This window comes from Tympanuchus pallidicinctus, unplaced genomic scaffold, assembly GCF_026119805.1.
Source record: "Tympanuchus pallidicinctus isolate F22 unplaced genomic scaffold, pur_lepc_1.0 scaffold15, whole genome shotgun sequence".
NCBI lineage: Eukaryota > Metazoa > Chordata > Aves > Galliformes > Phasianidae > Tympanuchus > Tympanuchus pallidicinctus.
In genome coordinates, this window is record NW_026294669.1 from 18,753,100 (window position 1) to 18,779,149 (window position 26,050).

Sequence of the window (26,050 nt, forward strand, 5' to 3'; positions counted from 1 at the left end):
AGTGTATCTATAGTCTCTCGTGGAGTAGTACAATAGTAGTACAATATCTGTACCTAACAACTGTGTCAGTCAGTTTTGTAATAGTATCTTCCCATTTTAGAATAAGTTCAGAATAGAAAGATTAATGTAACTTTTATGAAGAATTTTAAAAAATATTACAGTTTATAATGCTGATGCTTAAATTGGCCAGGAAGGTTAGGCAAGATATAATGTTTAGCCTGCAGTAAGAAGCAGTTTTTATCATTGCTGCAGTGTGACCCAGGATCTCTTCCAGTGTAAGTAGTAGAAGTACATTGCTTTGAAGCAGATTGAATTAAGTTCTGTTTCTCCATTATGCAGGTCCTTTTTTACTCATCAGTGTACACTGCAATCTGTGGTGGAATCAGTGGTTAACTAAGAAAGTCACTGTGTTGTGGATAAATTACATTCTGTTACAGAAAACCATTCTTTTTACAGTATTTATGGACCCTATATTTTGGGGAACTCTGGCCCCAGTGGGTCTTCCTTTTTAGAAGTCTCATCTGAATCTGAGAACAGGATAAAAAATTAGATTTAACATTTGTTCAGTCCTTCAGTTCAACATATGTTGTTTGTAACCTCGTCCTTTCAATTTTCGATATCTTGCAATTGTACATTTGTTTTTAATTACTTTTGCTTAATTACTTCCTCTCACTAGCAAAATCTGCAAGTCTACAGATCTTGCTTTTAATTTTTTTACGCTAACATACAATGAAGTAGGGAAGCATACTCATATGCAATCTCTTAACATGAAGAGATGCAGCAATTGTAATACAAACACAAATCTTTTAGCTGTTATGGATAATTGGCTCACTTATGTGTATTAGTTATATATTTGATGATGCTTGCCTTGTGACAGCTTAGTTTATGATAAATTAAAAGCAATGGCTGTATGAATTCCATACTGCCTTTTATCCATATGTTGGTACCTTGTCTGATGTTTCTGTAACCGCTATGATGAGTGGTTAGCTTTGGAATAATTTCATTATCTACCTCCTTCCGGATGGCTAATGTCATTTGCATAACAAGCTTATCTGGTTCAAGTTGTGGGCCAGACCTTGTACTGGCAAAAAAACAAGCATTCATCTGTTCCTAAGCATATTTCTGACTTCAGTTCTATTGACACAATAATTTTATCTATGCCAAGATTGCCAAACCTGGTCGTTGTAACGTTCCCCACCCTCACCCCTTCCCCCCTTTGTCACTTCTTGAAATGCCAGAATGTTCTTCACTGTCTGTGAAACTGGTTGTTTTTTTTTTTTAATTGCGAAGATACAACTTCAGCCAAGTCATATTTGACAGATAAATTTGTATGTGGTATCTACTGAGATACACACAGCATATTACATAGGTTTAAACATGTCAGTAAAGTTCTGAGTATGCTTATTTATCTGTACTAATGTAATAGTCCATGAAGAGCTTGGCTGGTCCACTTATAATGTGAGAAAGAATTATCTGTTTATTTTTAAAGACTTTTCAATAGAGATCACTATTTCTATAAGGCTGAATAAATAACCATATCAATTATTGGAGGATTGGCTCCTACAAGTGGTAGACTTCTACCTATGTTCATTTCTGTGCTCAAAGAAAATACTGCTTTTGAAGAGTACGTTCTGTCTATAAATGTTTGAAAAGTTAATTTTTTGATAGCAACAGCGTACACATTACTATTCTCTCAAGATTAAAATGTTTACCACCATTTCAGACATAAAGTGGTTCAGAATTCATTCATTAAATAATATAGACTTCACGATAAAATTAATTTTTCAAAAGTCACTAAAATTAGCCTGATTGCCACAAATAATATTCTTGGCAGTTTAAATCTTGACTGATCTCTAGGGGTAGATAGAAGAGTTAATATAGTATTGAAGCAGGAGGATACAATAACCTTTATTTACATTACATCACAAAATGGTATCTTAATTAAAATGAGCATTGGTGTCTCCAGAGACAGACATTCTTCTTTTAAATTTATTTAACCAATGATGAGCTATTATGGTTCTTTGAATTAGTATTTCATGAAGTGGAAGGACTTCAAGAATTAAGGAATTCAGGAAGTAGTAAAGTCACAATGTGAAATAACAGGATTTATGGTCATCATTTACCATCAGAAAGTAAAGTTTATTTCAGCAGTGGTATTGTAAATACAATACAAATTTAATTTTCAGTCTCAATATTCTTAATTTTTGCACTCATTTTTAAAAAGCCTTACAAGCTGCATTTCATCTTGTTGAGTTTACATCAGAGTGATTCAATTAAGAAATCATATGGAGTATATAGTTTGTAAGTGCTCTGAGTGCATATCAATTTTTTCACAATCTAAGCAGTTGTTTAGTGACATTCTGTTTCTACATAAAGACAATTTTACTGTTTCTGTCACTGAGAGCATGATATGTAGTTGACATTATTCATTAATTTCTCAGTATTAGAAAGACTAAGAGGTTTGCAAATGAAAGAAAGATGCAAATTGCTATGTTGTAAGGTTGCCACCAAATCTGTAAATTTTCCATTTTATTCATGACTATAGTCTTTGAGAATCCATATAAAGATTCATTTGAAATGCTAAATTGTAGCACCTGACAAAAGAACTCCAATAATTTTGGGTATTGCTTGAGACATTTTTGTACAGAAGAATGATCATACATAATGTATACCATTATTTTTAGCTTTTTAATGAGCAGTTTTACAAAGAAGTGAGAAATTCCAATGGAAGTTTGAAGCCCAGACTCTGTAAAGAATAGTGCTATGACCTATGAATGTCATAGCATATAGATCTTTCTCTCAGTAGATTGCTGAGTTCCTTATCATTAGCAATGAATGATGGTTGTTCTCGTTTTCTTTCATTTGTTTGTTCATTGGCTTGCTATTCCCACTGTAAAACAAACAAACGGGAAATAGTTGTCTGATGAGATACTTTCCTTACTCCTTTCTTTAAGCTTCTTTGTAACTAAGTGCCAAAATCCTTGCTTATGTTTTATAGCTGAGCAACATCTCAGAGTTTGCATTTAGTATCTAATCTGTCAACCTTTTGTCTAGCTTTTCCTTGTACCCAAGATCCTCTTCCCATGATCTCAAAGTTTCTGCCTGCTTTAGTAGAAGCTCATTTTTCAACCACTCATCTGTTGTCATTTGCCTATGATTCTGAAAAAAAAAAACAACAAAAAACCCAGAACAAAACAAACAAAAAAAAACCCAACCCACCACCACCAACTGTTGCCATTTCTTTTTGCCTCTGATTGGTACATTCTACCATACTTCTTTCTGAAAATGTTTAGAACTTTTAGCCCAAATTTTATCCTAAACTGCTCCAGTTTTCTTCATGACTGATTCCAGTGAGGAATATGTCTGTGTTAATTTTGAAGTAGTTTGTTTTTCGGGGTAAACTTATCCCTTCTAGTTAAACTAGTTTTGTTGTCAAGGAAAGAGTTTCAAATATGTTCAAGACGTTTGTTTGGAATGTGTTTTTGATGGTATGAAAGGCAAAAGTGTGGAAACATGATAAGCAGTAAGAATTTGACTTGCAAATAAAACACAAAACAAATAATAGCCCCCAGTTTGTCTGATAGTAGTTCCTTCACACTGGACTAATTAAGCAGCAGAAGAATAGTAAAGTTTCATTTCTCTCAGCTGTACTTGCATAATGAAGAAAAATGTTTAATTCCTAGTTGTACTGGAAAAAAAGGATGTCTTGCTCAAAGGCATCCGGTAATCAGAAGCAGAGCTGAGCATGGAGTACTCCAGTGTACTGATAGATGAAGGCAAGCTTCAGGGAGAAAAGATATGTCAGCTGTCATCTTGTGGGCCATGGCATCCAGATCAGGTCTGGCACATGGGAGTGGTAAGAATGTTGCTGTTGACCCCCAACAAGTAGAACTAATCTGGTCTCGTCTGCCCAGGTGATTGCTAGCTAGCTTGTGTGGAGGCACATCAGTGTGGCCACAATTTGAATTTCCACTTTTGGAGAAGAGGGCATCAAATGGTTAGTTTAATGGTGTGTAAGAGAGAAGACTTTCCTCAACTCCTCTATGACTGATGTGGTAGTGTATCTATGATTGCTTTTTCAGTGGCTGTCCTTATTTACTGGAAAATGGGCAAGACTGCACTGAATGCTTTGCCTCTGTTCTTTTCTTCTTTCTGCTATTATAGGGGATATAACAGAAATATGCTGTCAGCACCTAGAGTATGCTTTCCGTATCTTCTAGTTTCTATATGCTACATCTGCCTCAAATCAGCTGTATGCTGTTATTATAAAAGGAGATTTGACCTAAGGGAGAATGTTTGATACAAAATGCAAAATGTACTGTTTGTAATAAAAAAGCTTCAATTGTAAGAGCTTTTTGTGTTCCCAAGTGTGCAAAGGTAGGCCAAAGAAATAGAGTAGATTCATTCCTGGTAAAAGGCTAGAAAAACCCTGATTTCACTGTACAGTAAATAAATGCATTTGAACATTTTTTATATGCTTCCTAGAATTGTTCTTATGGAATTTCAGGTGTTTCTAATAAAGCTACAACTTGAGCAAAATTTGACCCATTACAAGAACTGAGGGAGGTGCCACTGCATGATTTCCCATTATTTCTTCCGAAACACCTATATGAGCCACAACAAAATGCCATGTTTACTCAGACCAAAGGAGGCTGGGAAACCTGTTGTTATAGTTGAATCTGTAGAACAGAGAGAAATCTATTTGCTACACCTGATTTTACAATTTCAAAGTTGAGTGAACCTTTCATAGGTTTGAAGTGTGTGTTCTAAATTACAGTCTATGGTGCTGCATGTTAAAAATGAAATGGAAAGAAGATTTGTTTAGAAAACAGGTGCTGGTGACATTTCAGTATTAAGTGTTGGTCTCATTGCTAGGTAAGATTAGTTATTTATGAAATTTGCTACCAAAAAGCAGATCAATAAAGATATAAACATGTTCTGAGCATCAGAATTTATGTTATGCATGTGGTAATTGACTACTTTGTCATAAATTCAGTCTTTCATCCTAGCAGCAAAGGAAGAATAAAATCCTTGTTATTTATCATGGTATGCTCATTCAAGACAGGAGATCTGTTTAGCTTACAACATATCCTCAGAGCCAGCATTCTGTTTTTCCAGAGAGGCAGCTATATATAGTTCTGAGGATAAGGTTATTTGTATCTTGTCTGTCCTGCTGAATTAGGACCAAAACCAGAAATGCTGTTGGCAGAGCTGTCACAGGTTTTTAGATCATTTTTTGCAAACGAGTGACCTGCAGCAGTGGGGGGTGGGCAGACCCATTCCTAGGAGGCTTTAGGGCAGCAGGCGCATCCCTTCATCACTCAGAATGTAATACAGGCAATGGCTGCTCTCCTCCACCTCTCTCCTGCATGTGACTGATTCGTGTCTGCTACAGCTGCATATGGTACACAGACAGGAGGTGCAGTAAGTGTGCTGGATAGAAGCAGAGCATTTTAGTCAGTTAAAAAACAACCAGGGTGCTACTGGCTTGATCTCAAAAGTTCTTACGCAACAAAGATGATAATTATTTTCTTTAGACGTGCTGAGGTTTTGAGTTCTCTTCTTTTGTTTCCTTTCCTAGAAAGGATTAAGTGTGTCTAAGGAGACTGATTTTGAATATAATGCACCATCATAGCAATGAGTACATGCTACAGTATCCCCAAATGCTCATTTTTATGACAGTAAATAGCTTTGGACATTGAAAGTCTGTACAAATAAAACATTTGATAAACAGTACTGCAGAATGAGGTCTGTTGTGTACACAGATAAGAGTATGTTTTATCACACCAACATGCCATTGTTTAATTTTACGTGAGCAGCATTGTTCAGACATATCATAACATAAATGTCTATGCATTTTCTCTAGGAGGGAGGCTGCATTATAGCAGGTAGCAAAACCGAACACATCAGTAAATCCTCAGAAATAATAAGATGACCTATTTGAACAGTAATTTAATAGCAGTCAGCAATCAATACAGTAGTAGTAGTAATCCTCAAATAATTGTCATTTTTTCTGCTTAAATATTCAGTACTTATTCTAGATATGCAAGCTCTGTTGATAGTTTTGTCTTGTTTTACTCTATCCATGCGAGTTCATGGATAAACTTTTACCTGCAATCGCTTCTGGTCATTTCCTCTACTGACTCAGCTGAGTTAGCTGTCCAACTTCTGTCCTGTGAAAAGGTCACGTTAGTAATATCCACTTCAACTAAAATTAATTTTCTAAACGTTCTTTTCAAAACAGTTCAACTGAACCTGTTTTATTATGAACTTAATTAAGAAGTCCCATAGTGTGAAAGGAATCAGTATGCATTGGCACCACGTTTGTCTTCCATGCACAGTGTAAGACGCAGTTGCTGTCCTTTTATGGTGCAAAGGCAAAGAAATACATGTCTTTAACATAGAAGGTAAAAGTGGTTCACTGAATAAAACTCCTTTCCTGCATGTTGCTATCAGTAACAGAGAAGTTACTGTCAAGAACAAATATCCCTCTCCAGCCCATCTTCCGAAATTTGGCACTGTGGTGATTAGACAATATCTTTTAAAGGATAGAACAAATTTGTTCTTCGCTTTGTATTTTTGTATTCACTGAGGATAGATATCACATAATGAGCAACTTCAAAAACAATATTTTTTTTTTTCTTAAAACAAGAAAATAAAAGCCAAAAAAAAAATTCTGCAGGGAAGAAAGTGAAAATTTCTGCCTCTTTATCTCTCACGTAAGTTGCTTGCTTTGAAACATCTTTAGGACAGAAAAGACTGGAAGGTTTCTTACTCAGTGTCTGCTTGTCTGGTTTTCTAGCAGGAGTGCAACCCAATTCGGGCTATCTTCTGGATTTCATTAATCTTCTACCGTGGAACAGCCTTCTAATGGGAAAATATGGGAAAGGAAAAAATAAAATCTTAGAACCTAACAACCTTCTTTTTCCAATATAGAGAAAGGTTCACAAAAATATGATGTAATTCATTCAGCTTTTTCCTTTGGGAAATCTCTTCTTTACATTTCCAGCTAATCCATCTTTTCCTTTCGGGAAACCCGGTAACTATCTGTATTTGGTAGGAGAGGATCTCAGCACCTCAGGAAGACCTGAAGTCCTATTCAAGACCTTTGAAAGCTTCCTCATTGATAGGCATCAAAGAGAGCAGCAGGTACTTGTGCAAGAAGTGAAGCATTAGGAAGGCAGGGAAGAGTGACAGAGAGCTGTGTGAGGAGCACATGAATGGTGGGAGGAGTGTGGCAGAGGGACAGGCCAGAAGAGTGGCAAAGAGAAGTGTGTCAAACCAATTGCTGAACAGATTGGAGGCTTTCTCTCTTTTGCCCAGAGGCTGTGTGTTCCCTGCCTAATACAAATATGATACATAGTAATCATTTCTTCCAAGTAACATATTCATCTTCTGTGCACACTGATGATAAACAGTGACTAGATGTCTCCCTGGCTCTTTGGCTCACGAGACAAAACAAGTGTCAGCAACCCACTGCTAGCAATTGAGAAATCTTCAGAAAATGTAGCATTTTTTAAAATGTAAAAATTGAAGGAAGCAGTATGCTAGAGAACAATTATGAAGTATCTGAGCTGTAAGAATTGTAGCTTCTTGTGTTCTTTATGAAGAAAATATTTGAGGCCAAATCATAATGTATCTGATTGAAAAGAATTTTTTTAAAAACCCTCCTGCTGCTGCTGTACTACTGCTTTTGCTGCAGTAATGAATGACATTAGTAATTGTTTTCTGTTTCTAAGCACACAGGAGATTTAGACTGCTGCTGCATTTCTTAAGAAATCTATTTCTTTCCATTTATTCATTAGTAAATATTAGCTCATGAATGCTGATAAAATTGCTCCCCTTTCAGTCATCTGATTTTCTACTTGCAAAATGGCAATTTACATTGTTGAGATATAGCAATTCCAACAATGTTATCATCCAAGTGCAAGCAGCTAGTGAATTTTTAGAGGTTGTTTCAGACAGGCCTGCATGTATGGGAGTCTGCTTTTATCACTTGCTAATAAATGCTTCATCTTTGCCTGTAATTGTGGCAGAATGGAAACGGTGCTTAGAAGCCTGGATGTGAGATTGCAGCAAATGGCTGCAACCTACGTTTAATGTAGTGACACTAATGAATTCTGAAAATTAATTTTCAGCTAAGAAAGCATGATGGAAGATACTAGAATTTCAAATTAGGTAATGAATTAGCTTTTATCAGGACCAACAACATGTACAGTGTTTGTTTCCTTTTCAATCTCTCTGTACTAGCACTGCACGTTATTTTAGATCCAAAAAATTGCAAACCACATCTGATCATATTTTCATCATACCTTATGTGAAACTCATGTTGCAGTACATTTTCTATTCAATTTGCTCCATGTGAGGCAGTCTTACCCTGTATGTTTTATATTGCATAATCTCCATGGCCCAAATAAATTGACTTAAACTGCCGGTGCACCACATTTTTTTTTTTTTTTTTTAATATATAATTGCAATGTGTTTGATGTTGGACAGCTAGCTTAGGCACTTTCAAAATTGGTCTTAAATGAATTCATCAAGTTCAGATGAATACCTGAAGATATTACAGTTTTTCCTCCTTTCCTCAGATGCAAATCCTTCAGTGATGTTATTTCTTAATATTTACACGTACAATGCACACTGAGACTTTGTTTGGTCATTCTGAATAATAATATTTTCTGGTAAGTGACATTATAAAAGCTGCTCAGTTACTGTACTCTTCCTCTAAAATGTTAATAATGTTAGATTTTGAAGTTGCATATTACTTCTTGATTTATTTTTTCTGTACTTTATGAGGAATATGTTTGTTGATTTGGATGTACTGATTAGTTATGACAACTGTGAATACAAGCACCCACGTACCCATGTGATTAATTTTTTCACATAGTTCTGTTTCAGGCATGTAGGAAGTGTTGTAATAAGTCACCTTCATGAAGGATTTAGCATCATAATGATCAATATGCTATCCTCCATTAATGTTTTCTGTAGTATATTGTTTCCAGTGTAGATGATCTCTTATGGAATACCTGCAGTCAGCCTTATTTTCCCTTTTTCACCAGCTCATAAGTGTGGCCCAAAAACAGATGTTAGTAGCTCTTTGTTTTGTTGTGGCATCCCAACGATCATCAGAGAGGGCCTACTTTTTCTGATAAAGGCACAAGCTTTGCACACTCTGAGCTTAGAATGGAGATTTTGATCCCAGAATCACAGGGATCTGTCTTTTGTGTTGCTAGATTAGTCATCTTATAAATTCTTGAAGTTTCACTTGTGTTTCAAGTGAATTCTTAAGTGGCCACAAATTGCAAAAATATTCTGCTACCAAAAAATAAAAGCTGCATATAGATGAAAAAATATATAAAAAAATATTTGCAGAAGACAGAGGCATGGCAAGAATATGCAACGGAAGCCAAGGTAATCAATCCCTCAAGTAGTCTTCAAGATGTTCTCACTGACAGAACTTATCTGTACTCATTAAAAATGTGTGCCAGACTCAGAGAGCTAGGATTTTAGGCACACAATGCAGAAGCTAAGAATTTATTTCCCTAAAGAGTTTCCCTTTCTCTCAAAATACTTCTATGAATGCAGTATCTTGGATGTTTGGATGTTTCATCTCCTTCTATATGGAAAAAATTCTCTCCTGCAACCTCTGGATCTTGTCCATAGGGTATCTTTGGAGGTGCATTGGACCAGAGCTCAGAGCAGAACTTACTGTAATAACTGCATAGTGCAAGGTAGAAGACTTTTATATTAGCATTTCTTGTGAATGCAAAGTGTTCAATGCAATGCAAAATGGAACCATGTAATTTCGTAAGATTTCATTTAATCTCACATATTGTTACTATCTAAAAAGTAACTTCAGCCATGTCTTCCCCTGAATTCAATTATATTACTATAATATTTCAGATGTAATCAAATGAAACAGGAGTGTTTATATATTAGCAATATGGCATACATGATGTGAATTTCTAGATGCTGTTAGTAAAAATCAAGAGCCTGTGAGCTTTTCAGATTGACGTATGCATGTCAAACACTTGCCATTAAGTAATGATTTTTGTATAGTTTTGCATTTTCTTTTCTTCTGCCTATCCGATTAATGGTATCTTCCTTTTCAGATGCTTTTTTCATTTTTCACAGGAAGCACATAAATATAACCAGGTTTGGCATGGACTGTATTGTCTGTGTGGGTGTACTGACAAAAAAACATGGATAACAGCAGGAAAGGAGTGTGTGGTGAGGATGTCTGAACCTGTTAAAGGCCAATGATGGATCTTTCTTCATGGGAGGACAGGAGTTGTATTTATAGCCTTGTACTCTGAAGGAAGGAGATAACACAGGTTTTGTTGGTTGTCTTTCTATCAGGATGCCTTAGTTCTGTCTGACAGCAAAACCCACCAAAGCAGTTAAACTGGCAGCAGGTTTTAGAGACTGTCTTTTCTGGACTACATGTAGCAAGAAGAGACTGAGAAAATGTTTTTCAGGAAACCAAAATATTAAAGTTTTGTCAGATGACATTTCAGGATCATTTTCAGACCTGACTTAGACTTCAGTAAAGTATTTGAGGTGAGGCTAAATTGCTATTCATTTTCTGATGTATTTGATAATATTTAGAATCAATTAATGTGCATGTATTAGATATTTTTTTTTAATAATTGCATTGATGCTTCTAGACTATCAGTTGTTCTAAAAAGTATTAAAGTTTCATTGAATTTGGGGGTGAAAAGATAATGTTTATTTGTTATACTTGCCCCTGATAAGGAAGTACTTCAGATGTGACACTTAATAATAGCAAATATGAAATGTAATTTTGAAGTGTATAATATGAATGCATCTCATCAATTAAACTCATCTTGGACTAGATTCACTGAAATGATAGCTGTTGTGTCAGCCATGCATATGGAATTGCAGGTTTTCTTTTTCACATTCTCAATTACTAAAAATATTTTTTTATGTAACCAAGATAAACAGAATGTAACTTTAATACAAAGAATTAAAGGGTACTTTAAAGCAGTCTGATCATTTTTCTGTTTGGACTGTATTATTTAAATTTTAGTGTACAGAAGAGAATTCTAGTTTAATTATGGCATCCTCAGTTTTAAATCTTTATTATAGAAATTCATGTTACACTTTATGCTAATCTAATAAGATACAGCTCTCTACTACTTGATCACCTATTTCTATCACAGACTGAACTTTGGTATCCTAACTAGCATTTAAATCTGACACTCATTTCTGTTCCATTCTGAATTATGAGGGTTTGCAGAATTTTCTATGATTCTTCCACTAACAACTTAGCATCATAGTATAGCAGCTGTGTCTGAAATATTTATTTTAGCACAGAATAAAGCTTATAATGAATTGTTTGAACTATTGATGTATTGCAAGTTTCACTTTAGATTTTATTAGGCTATGTCCTTAAGCTCTTGGTCAACACTCTCACTGGAGAGTAGGTAGAAAATTAAATTGAATGAAATATTGTCTATTCATCTTTGGTTATGTGTGGTGTCTATTAACTGTACAGCAATTACAATGTCAACTTTTCATAGTAAGCTAGTTACAGTTTTCCAAAAAAAGACTGAAATAATCTAAGATTCATAACCTTTATAAGTAATATAGTTGCAGGTTGAATTTACTTCATCAAGTATTAATGTCAGCTTTATTCCAATGTAGAAGAAAATTTTCTTTGCATACCCAGGAACTCTGCATACCAAGGAATTTGTGGAAAAAACAAACATTGCAGTAACAATCATGTGAAGTAAGCCAACTCAAACCATGCTGTAATGAAATAACATGGTTGCATGAGACCACTATTTCTCTGTTGCAGGTGTCTTATCAAAGATTTCGAGAAACGTCCTACAGTTACCCACCTTTTGGAGCATCCCTTTATTAAACAAGTGCATGGTAAAGATATGTCTCTGCAAAAACAGTTGGCTGAGCTTATCCAAGAACAGCAGCGACTGGGCTCTGTAGCAAAAACAAGGTACTGTACAACACATATGCAACAGCCTTCCTTCCCAAACAGACATTTACTGTTTCGAATGATCATATTAATGCATTGACTAGTACTATCATTAGCAATAGGTGAGGCATGCCATGTGCAAGAAATATTCTTTCATATTGCTAGATCTTAAAGCAACAAATTAAGCTAAAAATACAAACTCTTCTTCACTTTCTTTCTCCTCCTGAGCTCTTATTTTATATACATTTGCTCCTGACTTAATCTCAGAAATGCTAGAAATTCCAAAATGTTCTGGTCTATGGAAGTCTTTTTATCTTTTGGCATGAAGAAACTTGTATTTTGGTACAGATTCTTTAGAAATACAGCGATGAACAATGAAGTTGCTGTTAGAAAAGGTTAAGAATGGATTTCCTTTTGATTAGAAACTAATGCTAAGTAGGTTATTCAATACTTAAAATATTGTTTTGTTTGTAGTTTTGTAATAACTGCTATTTTTTATTCAGTCTAGCAATTAATTTAACTATGTTAAAAAGCAATGAATATGACTTTGTTTGTTTGTTTTTACTTTTGTGGCTGATAATGTATGTCTTAGTTTAGTTGTTGTCCAGAGGGTGGCAGGATTTCACTGTCTTAAAAAAAGAATTAAATGCAAATGAGCACACCTTCCCAAGCTCAGCAATCATTCTGTAATATAAAATTTGTCTACCATGAGATAAGCTCTAGCTTATTATTATAAACAAACACATACTAATGTTGATGGAGAATATTAAATGTCATGACTCACAAGTCATAAACATGTATATACTTATATGTGATTAGACTTTGTAGCTTAAATGCTAAAAGCACAAACAAAAATATGGAATTTAAAATAATAGAGTAGCTGTAAGTACAGTTTCAAGGTGAAGCTGACTTCCGTTCCTCCTCTCCCTCAAAAAAGCGTATCAGAGATTATGTAAGGGTGCTACGCCAGCATCCACTGTATGTTCCTGCCGTGTCCTTCCCCTCGAGTAGGCCTTCCTCATGTAACACCTTACAGATCAGATTGCTTACAGCTGTGGCTTGGATGGCACAGAAGGTTTTGGAATTTTCCCAGCTGCTAACCGAATAAAAGATACAGTATGTAAATGATCCTTGTACTATAATATAATACTATAATTTTTATTTCAACAAATTACTCTGGTATCTGGCTGCACAATGTAGGATGAGACAGAGTCAAGATCAAGCCAGCATTTATTTCCTCAAGTCTGTCCATAAACTAGTCATGTAGCTCACAGGCAACTTATTTCTCATCACTAAGAAAGTGCGAATTTCACCTTTATGAGCTCTGTTATAGTGTCTCCTCTACTCTTAAACACTACTCTCAGCATACTTTGTCCCCACCATGTTCTTTCCTGGTCTTTTGTTTTGCTTTTCACTGTGCCTCTGAATTACTCTGAGTACTAAGAGGCAGATGCAAGATCAGGTTGCTACAGAAATCTTTTACCTTTACTTTGAAGCCAATATTATTGTAGAACTATAATTAAAGAATCACAGTATTCAACTTAGCCTTCCTTTGGCTGAAAAGTCCCAGCTCTCTTAGTCTTCCTTAATAGTAGAAAATAGAATGTCTTTCTGATTTTTTTGGATCACTGTAACTTTATACTACAGCTCCATTACTAGCTCCTTAGTTTTTTTTTCTTAAGCACTGGCCCACTTTGATCAAGACAGAGAGTGAGGACAAAAACTTAGTATGCTCCAGCATTGAAATATACGACATATTGTTCTGAATGATAAAGAACTGATTTCCCACTATTTGTGACTTGATCAAACTGGGGCAAAATTTAGTAAGACTGGAAAAGCATATCCATGGTAAAAGACCAAGTCTGTGTTCTGTTTTGCAGAACCTTATAGCATTTCCAATGGTAAAAATCTATCTTTTTTTCTGTATTCTAAGGAGCAATTTAGTAAATACAGAATAAATTTTAAATAATTAGGATTTTGAATACTAGAAGCATCTGAAATCTTTTTCTTCTGTTAACACGTGTTGGACTTCTGTAATTCTACCTGCCTTGCTGCTGAATGTTCCTGTTGTAAATCCCTACACACAACTGCGGGTCCAAAAATAGCTGCTTTATACTCCTAGAAGTAGGAAAGTTCTAAATTTTAAGTGGGTACTTGCTACCAGCCAGTTAATGTTGGACTATAAACAAAAGATTATTACAAGAGAATCAATCACCATCTAATTATAATATTCCCCAGAGGCATATGCACAGTCATCTCATAATCTCTGTAATAGAAAGATTTATCTTCTAGGAAAAATAGTAGCAGTGAAAAGCCTTAAAAATTCTGTAATGCCTTTATAAAATAATTTTCAATGCAGAATCTGACATGGAGAAGAACACATGACAAGGTGGTGCTTTAAAAATGTTTACTGGCAATCATTTCTGGTGATCTCTAGAAGTGATCTGAGTGTATAATCACCACTTCAAAATAAAAAGGCCATTTAAAACCCAGGCTGAGTAAAACCTTTCTATTATACCACTGGGTATATGTGCATGCTCTTTGTCTGTTTATTGGTGTACACGTGACAGGTTGAGTAAAATGTGCATTAATTCCCTGGTGCTGAGAGATAAAGAAAAGTAGATGCCTTTTTTAGATACACAGCAACACTATAGATCAGTTACTTAAAAGATGAGTTAAAGAGCATTTTCTTTCATTTATACAGCCATAGATCTCACAAAGTGCATGCTGAAAATTTCCAGAAAGTAGAAAATCATCAGGATGCTGATGTTAACAGCACTTCTACTGTGAGGGAAGTCAGAGGGTCAGCAGTGATGACAACTGATCAGGAGGTGCCTGGGTTTCGTTTCACATGAAAGTCTTCCAACATCAGAGCACTCTATATCTTTTGATGCTTTACTGACTCAGCAGTTGTGGTGCTTTTAAAAATTTATTTATAGGATTCTCTTTCCAGTTGAACCATCCCAGTTATGTCTATTTTGGGACATCACTTAAGATCATTGTGCAGAAAGCAAGACTGAAGGTTAGAAATTTAGTATTATTGATATAGAGATAATGAAGGACTATGCTTGACTATAATTCGTGTTATTTTTCCACAATCTGTGAAGGAGATGGGGGCAGTGATATTGAGGGAAAAAATACCAATGAGTACTAGATGAAATCAGGAGAATGAAAATGGAGCTTATGATGTGGTTAGACCAGATGTGCCGAGCTGATTTAACAGCTCCTTACCACTGACAGGAGTGGTTCCCCTTGTATTTTGTCTTTGACTTATTTCTTCAACTTCACTTTCTGCTGGGCAGTACCACTCCTTGCCTAATCTGGGCTCTTGTATTCACATAATTCTTTGGTGAGTCTCTCTGGTTTGGAGTAGTAAACATGCAGAAAATGTCACTTGCATTATTGATCTGCTAGTATATGGAGCTGGTAAGCTTGGGAAGGGGAGGTGGCTCATGGCAGGTACAAAAGGGACCAAATCTTTCAGTTAAATTGGTGCAATCCACCTTTTCTAACCACACCATTATCTGTGAGGAGAAGGTTTGAGTGCATAGGGAATATAATCACTTTTCCCTTGCCAAGTGATGTTCATGTTCAGGCTGTTAAAGTGGCAGTTACTTTTGTGGTGTTGCCACGCTGTATGCAAAGGTGTGGTTGCAGTAAGCGTGCAACTGGGTCTAATCTGGGCATCCAGTTGGCTTACTAGCTTTGACACATTTATTCTTAATTATATTAATAGAAGTATAATAATTCATTTGAATTTTGTCACAACACACTTCTAGAGACAAATAGCCCCTAAAAGCACTTTTAAGAATTTTATTATTAACTATTTGAAACAATATTTGCGTAAGGGTCTAAGTTGGCACCTAAACACAAGATCTAGTTAATGCAGTGAAAGGAGGTACAAAGGCATTTCTAATCCACTTTCCAGCTCCCAGACAAGTCTGGACAGGTTTATTTCCCAATCCACAGTACACTGGCATCAGAGTGCTGGTATGATGTTTTAGTCTGAGCTCTGAGTGATTATACTTACAAGGAAGCTTTAGGATGTATTGAGTGCATCATAGATCTGTGTTAATCTCATTTGAATCTCTCCTCTCATAGACTTGCTCATTTTGGCCTGGAACATCCTCTAAGGGTGGTAGTTTATGTTAAAGAGGCAATTCCGTCTGCTCTAAGGAAACCTTTATCAGCACTGTGAATTTACTTCCCATTGCTATAATGACACTGTCCCCAAAGATCTATTCTGAAATGCGTTAGTGCTCGGGTCATTGTCAAGTCCTACTTTCCAGTAGCCGTTGGGCTTGTCTGATGTCTTAGGGAGTTGACTGATTTCACAAAATGATCAGAGAAAGCTAACCTGGCAAAAGCAAAGAAAATCAGGACTGCTTTTCTTCTGTTCTGCTGAGCCTGTTTGGCTCACTGAGGGTTTGTAGAAGGGATGAAGCGGGAGCAAGAGAGCAAGGAAAACTACAGCACTCAGAAAGGGGAGTTGGCAAAAATTCTTTGGCAAAGAGTTTTAGATTGTAGCTCACATTTCTCAAGTGTTCTAAAGATTTGATGGAGAAATGTGAGGAGCTGTTCTAACAGTTCACTGCTACTAAAAAGAGAAGAACTGACTTCTTCCATTTTACTGCAGCTTCAGGAACAACCTCCTGATGTTCTTTTCATTTCAGCTCCAAAGGTTGTCAAAACCTCCTGGATCAGAGCTTCTAAAGTAGAACGAAAAATTAAGCCAGCAGAAACACACAGATGATTTTCTACTCTGTTAGTGACTGCAGAGAGGGGTTCCTCAGCTAATTTAGTTGAAATAAAAAAGAGATTATCTCAGGTGACCAGAAATAAGGGATAAGAGAGGTAGAAAGAAGCTGTCACCATTCAGCAGAATTGTCTGGCATGACTTCTGGAGTCACAGACTGAAACTTCTCAATTCAGTTTCTTTCATACTTAATTTATAACTTCATTGAGCACAGAATAGTTAATCTTAAATTTGGCACAGGTCTTCATACATTAGAACTTGAGGGTCTCTCTGCTGAGCACAGAATAGCCTGCTAAATGTACGCTTTTGTTGCCATCGTCAGATTTTTTTTTCTGATAAAATGTTTTGCCATCTCTTTGCCATTAGGTAACTTTCTAGAGAGTTTCACACTCTATTTTGTTTAGGTGGGAAATTAATAATTAAAAGAAATTATGTTAGTGTAAGGTATATCTTTTTAAAATAAAAAAGAGCACTGACATTTGCTCCTGCTGTTAATGAAAAAGATTTTTTGAAACATTCCCACCACCTATATTTTCCCCAGAACTATTCTTATTGGTAAGATGCAGATATGTCCTGTTTCTGTGAAAGCAGGGACTGTATTTCAGAAAAGTAAGGATAGGCTTCTTCCACTCATATAATGAGCCTTTTTTTTTTTTATGGTTAACATCTTTCAGGCTGAAAACATTTAGCTTTGCCATCATCTTTGGCCAAGCTGAAATTTCAGTAGCAGTGCTCCAATTTGCAATGCGTCTTTCTAATTCTCTCAGGAGGGAAAGTTGTGATGGTCCTGTGTCACATCTTCATAACCCTTTTATAAATGAAGTCAGTGTGTTTGTTTTGACCAGTTTCTAACAATACTTGATTGTCAAAGCTAATTAATATAGTATGAAAATGATCTAGCAATTATATGTTATATTGTTAATTAATATAGTAATGAAATGTAATATTCTTTTCATTATATAGAAGTGCCACAGAAGCAGATACATTAAATTTTATTTTTAGAAGTATATCCAGTGTTACATAGTCAATTCTATTTTATGAGTTTCTCAATTCCTAAAAAGTGAAGAGGTTAGTATATCAGAACATTGCTTCATATATAATTTCCACCAGCAAGGTGAAAATTTTCTTTCCTGTTTTGTTCTGACATGAAATACGATTGCTTTTTAATGCATGGATTTTGATTTCCTGCACATTTTGGGAGCCAGAGCATTCTTAATGCCATCAATATATAGTTGTATTTTGGAAGGAAGCATTTCTTAAAATCACAGGAGGTGATGTCAGATTTTTGCCTGTTTGTTTGTTTGTTTTCTTGTCCTGAACTTACATGAATACTGTGAAATGCTTTCATGTTATTCAGTGTCCTCATGTACATAATAACATTGCAAGTGCAAGAGATATGATTGGTTCCCGAAGTCTTGTACCTCATATAGCAGTAAATTGAGTTACAGTAAGGTGTGCATAACAGAATTTGCAAACCTTGGTCAAGAGTCATAAGCAGAGTTATAAAAAAAAGTTTGAGATATGGTAACAATAAATAAGGATTAATAAAGTCTTTGTGATTAATTCTCTTCTATCAAAGTATAGAAGCGTACGCAAGTGCATGCGTATCTTGTTGTGTTCTAAGGATAGGCTCTTCAAGACAGAGGTCAAGTAACTGCGTATTAGGAAAATATCAAGAATGTTTAGGCACTCACTGAATTATTGTCATGCTATAGGATTGAAATAATTCTTTTATTCCTCATTCTCTCTCTAAGTTACTGGGTAATGTCTGTTCTGTCATTTTCTTTCCATATATCCCTGCTTTTCCATTTATGAAATGGCAGTAGATAACTTTACTTCATGTGTTGTTCCTATAAAAATAAATAATAGTTTGTCTGAGACAAGAACTTTATCTTTGACTTGTTATATGAAGCACTACCATAGCTTTGGTCGCTGTAAACCTATTAACAAAGAGAAACCTGCATAACACTTGAAGCTCTAATTGTTTTGTCCCGACATTCCTTTTGCCCCAGCATGGGAAGACTCTAAGCAAATATACATTAGATTACAAGTATTGTTAATTGTTAATCAGCAGTAAACATTTGCTCTGTGTAGATTGTATTTTTGTTAAACAGTATTTTGATGTGTTATATAATCCGTTAAGAGAGACAGTAAGAGAGAACTACTCACTTTCCAGATGTCTTTCAGACTTTTGAACTCACTTGTTAGGATCAGTTGCCTTTTTGATACACAGCACAAGCAATTCTAGCAGATGGGCTGATTGCCAGCCTGCTGAAAGAGGTAGCCAGAAGGGGTTTAGTCTGTTTCCTGGTATTCCTAAATGTTAAATGACTCCTTGTGCTAACTACATTGGCAAAATGCACTGCAAAAAAGTGGACTTGATTTCTGGAGTTTATTTCTAAACACAGTAAAATATTATCCTTTATCTTTTTGTGCTTCTCAGGATTTAATCCAAACCTAGTAAAGCTGGCAGCTGGTTCAGTGTTTAAAAATGTGGAAGAATAAATTTTAGCATTTCAGAGGCCTTTTAAGTAAGGGCATGTAAAACATTCCATAAGTAGTATTTTAAAATATCATAGAAGTTGCAATGGAAGCGTTTAAAAGGGAAACTTAGTACATATTAAGATGATAAAATCTTGAATCCTGTAGAAAGACCTTTCTAAAAAAGTACATGTAAACATTCCATTTTATTCCATTGTAAATATAAATTCCAAATGAAATATAAATTCAAATTTTAAATTTTAAATATTTTAGTGACTCATGAGTAGAAGTAGTGGAAAACTGGAGAATTTTTAACATTTAACTGAATGTTTGAAAAATACTGACCATCAGCAAAAGGAGATGAGATGAATGGAAATGGTCTGTATTTTTTCTTTGCATTTACAACCATTAAGAAGTTACTGATTTACAAACAATCTTAAAGCTCGCAGCTCCATGCAGTGCAGCAATCACATGAAAATCTAAAAAAGCAAAATACCAACAGTTTGTGAGATGGAAGAATTCAAATGTAACCATAGCTGTCTTAAATGCCTTTTGACTTTGGTAGAGAAAGAGAACATCAGGAAGGAAAACACGTAATTAGAACCTTAGAATTACAAGCAGAGAGGAAGGATATTTACATACATATTTAGAATACATTCTAAAAGTTTTCCTGTTCTTACAAGCTATCTTTCAAAATGTTAGCAACTGTTATTATTGAAAACATGGAGGCCATAAAATGAGATAACAGATCTTTGGAGGATTGATTGTAGGATTTTTCATTGTAGACTATGAATATTATATTATGATTGATAATATTTTTAGAACACGTGCAAATTGTCTCTTTTGTTCTTTAGGGACAGTTAATATGGAACAGCTATTCAAAATAGCAGATAAGTTTATAATAATTTTAAGTTAAGAAATATACCTAATTATTACCTTCATTTTGTTATCCCTCTTTACCAAATGCCATGGAGCTGAAGCTGAGCAAAGCCGTAGTCTTTTGTATTTCCACAAGTGATTAATAACTCCTGGCCTGAAATTCCTATAAGTGATTTTATGTTTGAAATTTAATACTGATGAAGTATCAAATGGTTTTGGTAATATGGTTTAATATGGCCACTTTCCAATTATCAGAAGCTTTGAAGAGGCCAGCTCCAGACATGGCTTTCTCTTCTTTCAGATGTTTTTCTTCAGTGTGGGTAGCTTATGTTCCTCTATAAATAAGCTCTTTATAGAAGCAAGCAAGAAGAGGTCTTCTACTAATCTCTTGTTTCAATTTTTTAAATAATGAAAGAATTTCACTGTTGAGGTAGGTAAGGTCTTTTTTAACAAGTATACTGTAGACAATAAAGAGTTCACTATCCTGGGTCATGTTGGGTCAGTGGGTCACTGTTATATGGAGCAGACAACCACAGATCCTCGCCTTTTAAAGGAGATGCAAAAATATGTACATCAGGAAGGATCAAACTTAAAGAAAGGCCTGAAAAAAAGGAAGTGAAATGGAAAAAAATGAGGGGGAAGCTGGGGCCGAAAGGACCTCAGGTAAGAAAGCTAAACGTATACTTGTCTGGGAAAGGCAGGTAGGTTTCAGGATACTTTGTTACATATTAGAGGACGTGACTGGTGGTTTAGCAGCTTCACCAGCTGGTTTGCAGCAGCAGTCCATCCAAGGAAGTAAAAATAGTCATTTAGCTTCTCTGCCAGTTCACATTTAGGCTTGAAAGCAATTCATTGCAAGGGACTCAATTGCATTCAGTCAGTCATTTCTTTTGGACTTGGAAAAAACAAGAGAAACAGGACCAGAAATAGTCCTCTGATTGTAAAATGCTGTACACACAGGATTTAATGTGGCAAATGCAATACTTCAAGCCTTCATCTGTATGAATATCAGATGACTGAGTTGAAAACTTTGGGAAAAAAAAAAGTCAAAGCAGTCATGGTCCTCAAAAGCAGTCCTTGATCTGTCTACAAAATACTTTTTTTTCTGGAGTTTACACTGGATGTTTGTTATAGCTACAGCATTTGTACTGAGTAACTAAGGCTATGTCAGTCTTTCTATTCTGACCTGAGTTTGGCAACTTACTCCAGGCTGAAACTTATTGTACAGGAGCAAGATTTATTCTTTGCAGTGCACAAGGAATAGGCTGTGTTTCTCTATGTGACAACAGCACATTCACCACTGTGTTTTGGTACTCATTGTATTGAGGGTTTTGTTTTTTTTACATCTCAGTTTGGGTGTGACTCGTTTTAAAATCAGCAATAATGTAAAGAAGAGCTAGTATAGAAACAGTTTTTAAAGATAAATCCTAGGAAAACAGTAAACAAATATTCAACAGTAAGAAAATGCAAAATAAAAGCACTGTTAGAAAAGAATGTTAGGGGTAGAGAGGGAAGAGCTTGGAACTGCGAAATTTGCCAAGGAACACTAACATTCATGATCTAGTCTAATTTCTTTCCCAGGCTGGACCCGCCAGTGAAGTGATTTTTCAATTTAGAAACATCTGTAGTCCATCTTGTTTTTCCTTCCCCACCGTCAGCTTGATTGCAGGGAATTAGCATACAGTTACGTACAGTGCACTTCTGTTATTACAACTGACATCTAGTAGGAGTAGCACTACTTCCTGCTTGCTCCTCCTCCAAATGCTGAGAAAACTCTCTCCTTTCTAGCTCTTCTTTCCTGATAAGAAGGCAAAGGGAAAATGCTTAGGACGGAAACTTTTTCAAGTGCTCATCACTAGAATTCTGGAATAAATTCCTATACTTTACAATAGCCCTTTTTGTCACTTTTGCAATGAAGAGAATACATCCTACAAGATATGACTCGGAACATTCCTGGAACGTAACACCTTCAGTTCTCTTTTTACTTAAAATTTGCCCATGGCAGAGGGATTGGAACTAGATGATTTTAAGGTCCCTTCTGACCTAAGCTATTCTATGATTCTAAGAGTAATTGAAAAAAGGCTGATCTTTTGTATTACTGAAGAAAAAAATACCCCAAAGCTACAATCATTTCCCCACTTTAAATTGTTTCTTTCTGCTTTCTAAGAAATAATTGTTTCAAAATACTTTAACAGCCTCTGATGTACAATTGTGAAAAGAATAAAAGTTTACTGTCTGTATTCCTCCTTTTCACTCTGTCAATGTATCAGTGGGTTTTAGGGTCAGTAGAAAACTGATGAGGCCAGCAGGAGGTTTGAAGCTAATGTGATGCTATATTCCTAAAATCCTCTTCCTAATCATGTTCTTAGGAAAATGAGTTAAGCATGAAGTGTGTGCACAAGTGTATCTGTTTTACATATTTGACTAGGCTTGTTTCCTTAATTATTTATTTACATAGAATAAAACAACAACAACAAAAAAAAACAGCAAAAAAACAAACAACAACAACAAAAACAACACCTTTCTAATAGGAGAATTGATTTGTTTATCACTTAAGAAGAACAAACAGCAGTAGTTTAATTCACAATCAGATAACAAATTAGTTTGCAAAGCCACTGTGCAATTAGAGATGCTTAGGTTTAAATGCATCCCTCCTCCCTACACCTCTACACCTCTGTTTGAGAAATCCATACTTGCAACTTGTTGCAATTTAATATTGTGATTACGAACACAAGCAACTGTTAAAATATTTCCTTCATTCTTGGACTGACAGTTATTCCCATCTCTGAATAGTTTGCATTACTAACAACAGAATTTTTCTGAGTTGCAAAATAAGAGGCTGAATTCTTTTTAAAAATTGAAACAACAATTAGAAAAGCAGTAGTATGTTAGGCCACTTGCATACAGTCCTACTTGCTTGAGGTTCTAGCTTGTCAGCAAAATGTAATGTTTTTGAATGTAAGTAAGCAACTAACAGCAATCTGAAGATGGAAGAATTAACTGAATGGAACCTTGAACAAATTCACACTACCTTCACTGCCCACTGGAAATAATAACCACTGTATTTTATTATTTTTTTTAATAGATCCTTTATGTTCTTCTTCCTTCATTTCTTCATATGTACATCAAGGAGACAACCATTTCTATTTGGAAATGTAGGGTGTAAAATATAAGTGGGGCTGTTAACAACGCTTGTATTTTATTTTTTCGCTGACAAAACAGCATGCATTATTTTATTTAATTAAAATTCAAGTAAACTATTATAGAATACTTATCCAGAACTCATGGAGTAACTGAAAGAAAATAAAAAAACATGAATAAAAATTGGCATAAATAACGAGGATCTTTAAGTATAGTTCACAATTATTAAGTAAATACATTACCCTTTTCACATTCCTATTTCTTAGATACTTTCCAAGCAATAACTCCTCTGTACATGATGCTATAATAGCTCTCGGCTATGAAAACAATCTATTTACTGAATGAAATCTAAGTTCAAATGTAGAAATGCACATAAAAGGACAAATGCTCATTTTTTAAACAATTCCATGAAGATAAGATTAAAGAAAAAAAGACTTGCTGCATCTTCATCTAAACTTTCAACATTACAGATAAGGAGTATTTTCTGCCACATCACAGTATCATTCTGTTATTCTTTGATCTAATATTTAGCATTGTTTCTGGATGTATGATCATGTGATTCCTACTTTCTACGTGGCAACTAATGTAGAAACAATCTGTCAGGACTGTCATTGAGGATCAATGCTAAATGTTACTCAGCAGGATGCAGACTGTATCTCGGTGGGTGTCCTCCTACTATGCTTTGATTATGTTTGTTGTAAAGAAAAGCCTACTTGCACTTACTGCACTCATATTTCACCTCCTCCGTGGAAAACATATTACAATCTCTTGATTTGTACATGTTTCAACAATACAGACACTTTAGAAACTTATACGCAGCATTTTCAAAGATTCCTTCAGTATAATCTGATTATAAAGGGGTTATGTGACAGTTTGTCTCTGCTACTTATTGTGTGGCTTAAATCTCTGAGGACAAGCTGGCTGCACATCCACACAATTTAGAATGTGATGGCAGCTGTGGTTCAAAACTGTTCTGGAACAGTTCTAGGGTCTTCTGGGGAAGCACCTTGTTGTACACCAAGGTATGGGAGGATTTTATTCTACTTATTACTTCTTATAACTTCATTAGATAGTAAAACTACAGGCTGGCTACATAGGATAAAGATTTAATTAAACAGAGTGGTGATTTATTAACTTAAAGCAAGAAGGAAAATGACATTTTTTAAATACTTTTCTGCATGAATGTGAAGTAATAAGTCTACAAATAGATCTTCATCTACGAGCATTGATAAATAGATCAGGGTTGTATATACTGAGTGAAAAAAGAGGGATATTACATTGCACAGCAAGCTGATATATTGCATTTATGAAAGAATATTTCAAATAAACAATAGTAATTTCAGAGAGCATACCTAAGTTTTCTGTGTGGCAAAAACTCACCCATAACTTTCTGTTGCCTCATAGTGTTAGCTGTATTCAATAAAGTTTTATAACGCTGGTGCTCTGTTAAACTTCCAGGCATGAACGAATACATACCAGAAGACCCTACCATGTGGATGGAGCTGACAAGTACTCTCAAGATGATGATCTGGTAAACCTAGAAGTTCTTGATGAGGTACTGTATTTTCTGAGCTTCAGTTTCCAATCTCTCTGCCTTACATTTTCCCTGTTTCTGCTCTTTAGGTTTCTTTTAGCATAATGATAAATGTTTCTTCTGGGAAGCTTTTGTTCAGCATGGAAAAGGAGTTGTCTCGTAATCTATCTGCTATCACCATTTCTTTAGTAATAGTCTATTTAATAAGGTAAAAACAATAGAAGTGAATCCTATTCTGTGGAAGTGGTTAAATATGAGTGATACTGGTTTAAAATATTTTCTGAGTTTCCTAAAATGGAAAGTTTAGTAATGAAGATGTAGATTGAAGTGACTTTTCTAAAACCGATGAATGTACAGAGTATCTACAGCTTCTGAGATAAACATGGTAAAACAACACCAGCTGCGTATTTCATTATATCACCTATGTGCAGAGTATCTGTAAATTTCTTTTCTGAGAATCCTTAACTTGCATGCTAGTAAGAAAAATACATAATAGCAAATTATTTTAGCATCCTGTTTAAAACAGTCTCTTATTACTAGTAAAAAATGAATCATTAAAAAATTACTATCCTTGTTTCACAGTCACAGTCAAATAAAAAATAAATAGAAATGTACTGTGAAGTGCAGAAGCAATCTGTTTGGCCATTTTATCTTCACAAAGTTTACTTGAACTGATGAAATAAAGTACAAGTTAATCTGGTAGTAGGGTGTGACATTTAACTTAGTTTTATGGCTTTAGTGCAAAGTTTGAATTTTTTTTTTTTTTTTTTTTTTTTTTTTTTTTTTTTGTGTGATATTGGTTTTTGAGAAACAATTAGTAATACTTATTGTACAAACCTCTTAATTGATGTTCTCAGTATATTTACAAAAATCTCACCGACTGGGAAAATAGTGCTTAACAATCAAATTTTTTGTAATCTCAGGATACAGTTATCCATCAGCTGCAGAAACGTTATGCTGACTTACAAATTTATACGTATGTTGGAGATATTTTGATAGCCTTAAACCCTTTCCAGAATCTCAGCATTTACTCTCCACAGGTAAGAGAGGTACTGTACACTTGAAGATGTGTACAGTACTTGCTTTACATTTTGCAATAACACTACTTGCTAAAATACTTACATGATGGGAGTGCACTTCAAACCTCGGTCTTTTCTTCCTCTAAAAACTATGTCTATAAATTGTTCTCTGTTTTTACTTTTACTTTAGTCTTGTTTGATTTAATTGCTTTGTGCTTGGTGACACAAATTCCACAGGAGTGTTAAGATTGCCCCAGCCACAGCTGTTCCTCTTGTCTGGCATT

At 35.1% G+C, this 26,050-nt stretch overlaps 1 protein-coding gene across 11 annotated transcripts in view; it reads left to right on the forward strand.

The window, feature by feature from the left end:
- The window catches only part of MYO3B (myosin IIIB), a 195,584-nt gene that overhangs the window by 67,781 nt on the left and 101,753 nt on the right, over positions 1 to 26,050 (forward strand). For 9 of the 11 annotated variants that reach the window (XR_008204654.1, XM_052674958.1, XM_052674959.1 and 6 more), the window contains 3 exons: positions 11,822 to 11,977; positions 24,672 to 24,768; positions 25,671 to 25,787. Coding sequence is in view for 10 of the 11 variants with exons in the window: in XM_052674958.1 (XP_052530918.1) it covers positions 11,822 to 11,977; positions 24,672 to 24,768; positions 25,671 to 25,787 (370 nt within the window). In the remaining variant the exon portion in view is untranslated. Of the gene's footprint in view, positions 1 to 339; positions 1,551 to 10,359; positions 10,553 to 11,821; positions 11,978 to 24,671; positions 24,769 to 25,670; positions 25,788 to 26,050 lie in introns of those variants that run through there. The other 2 variants (XM_052674964.1, XM_052674963.1) reach the window with 2 other exon arrangements.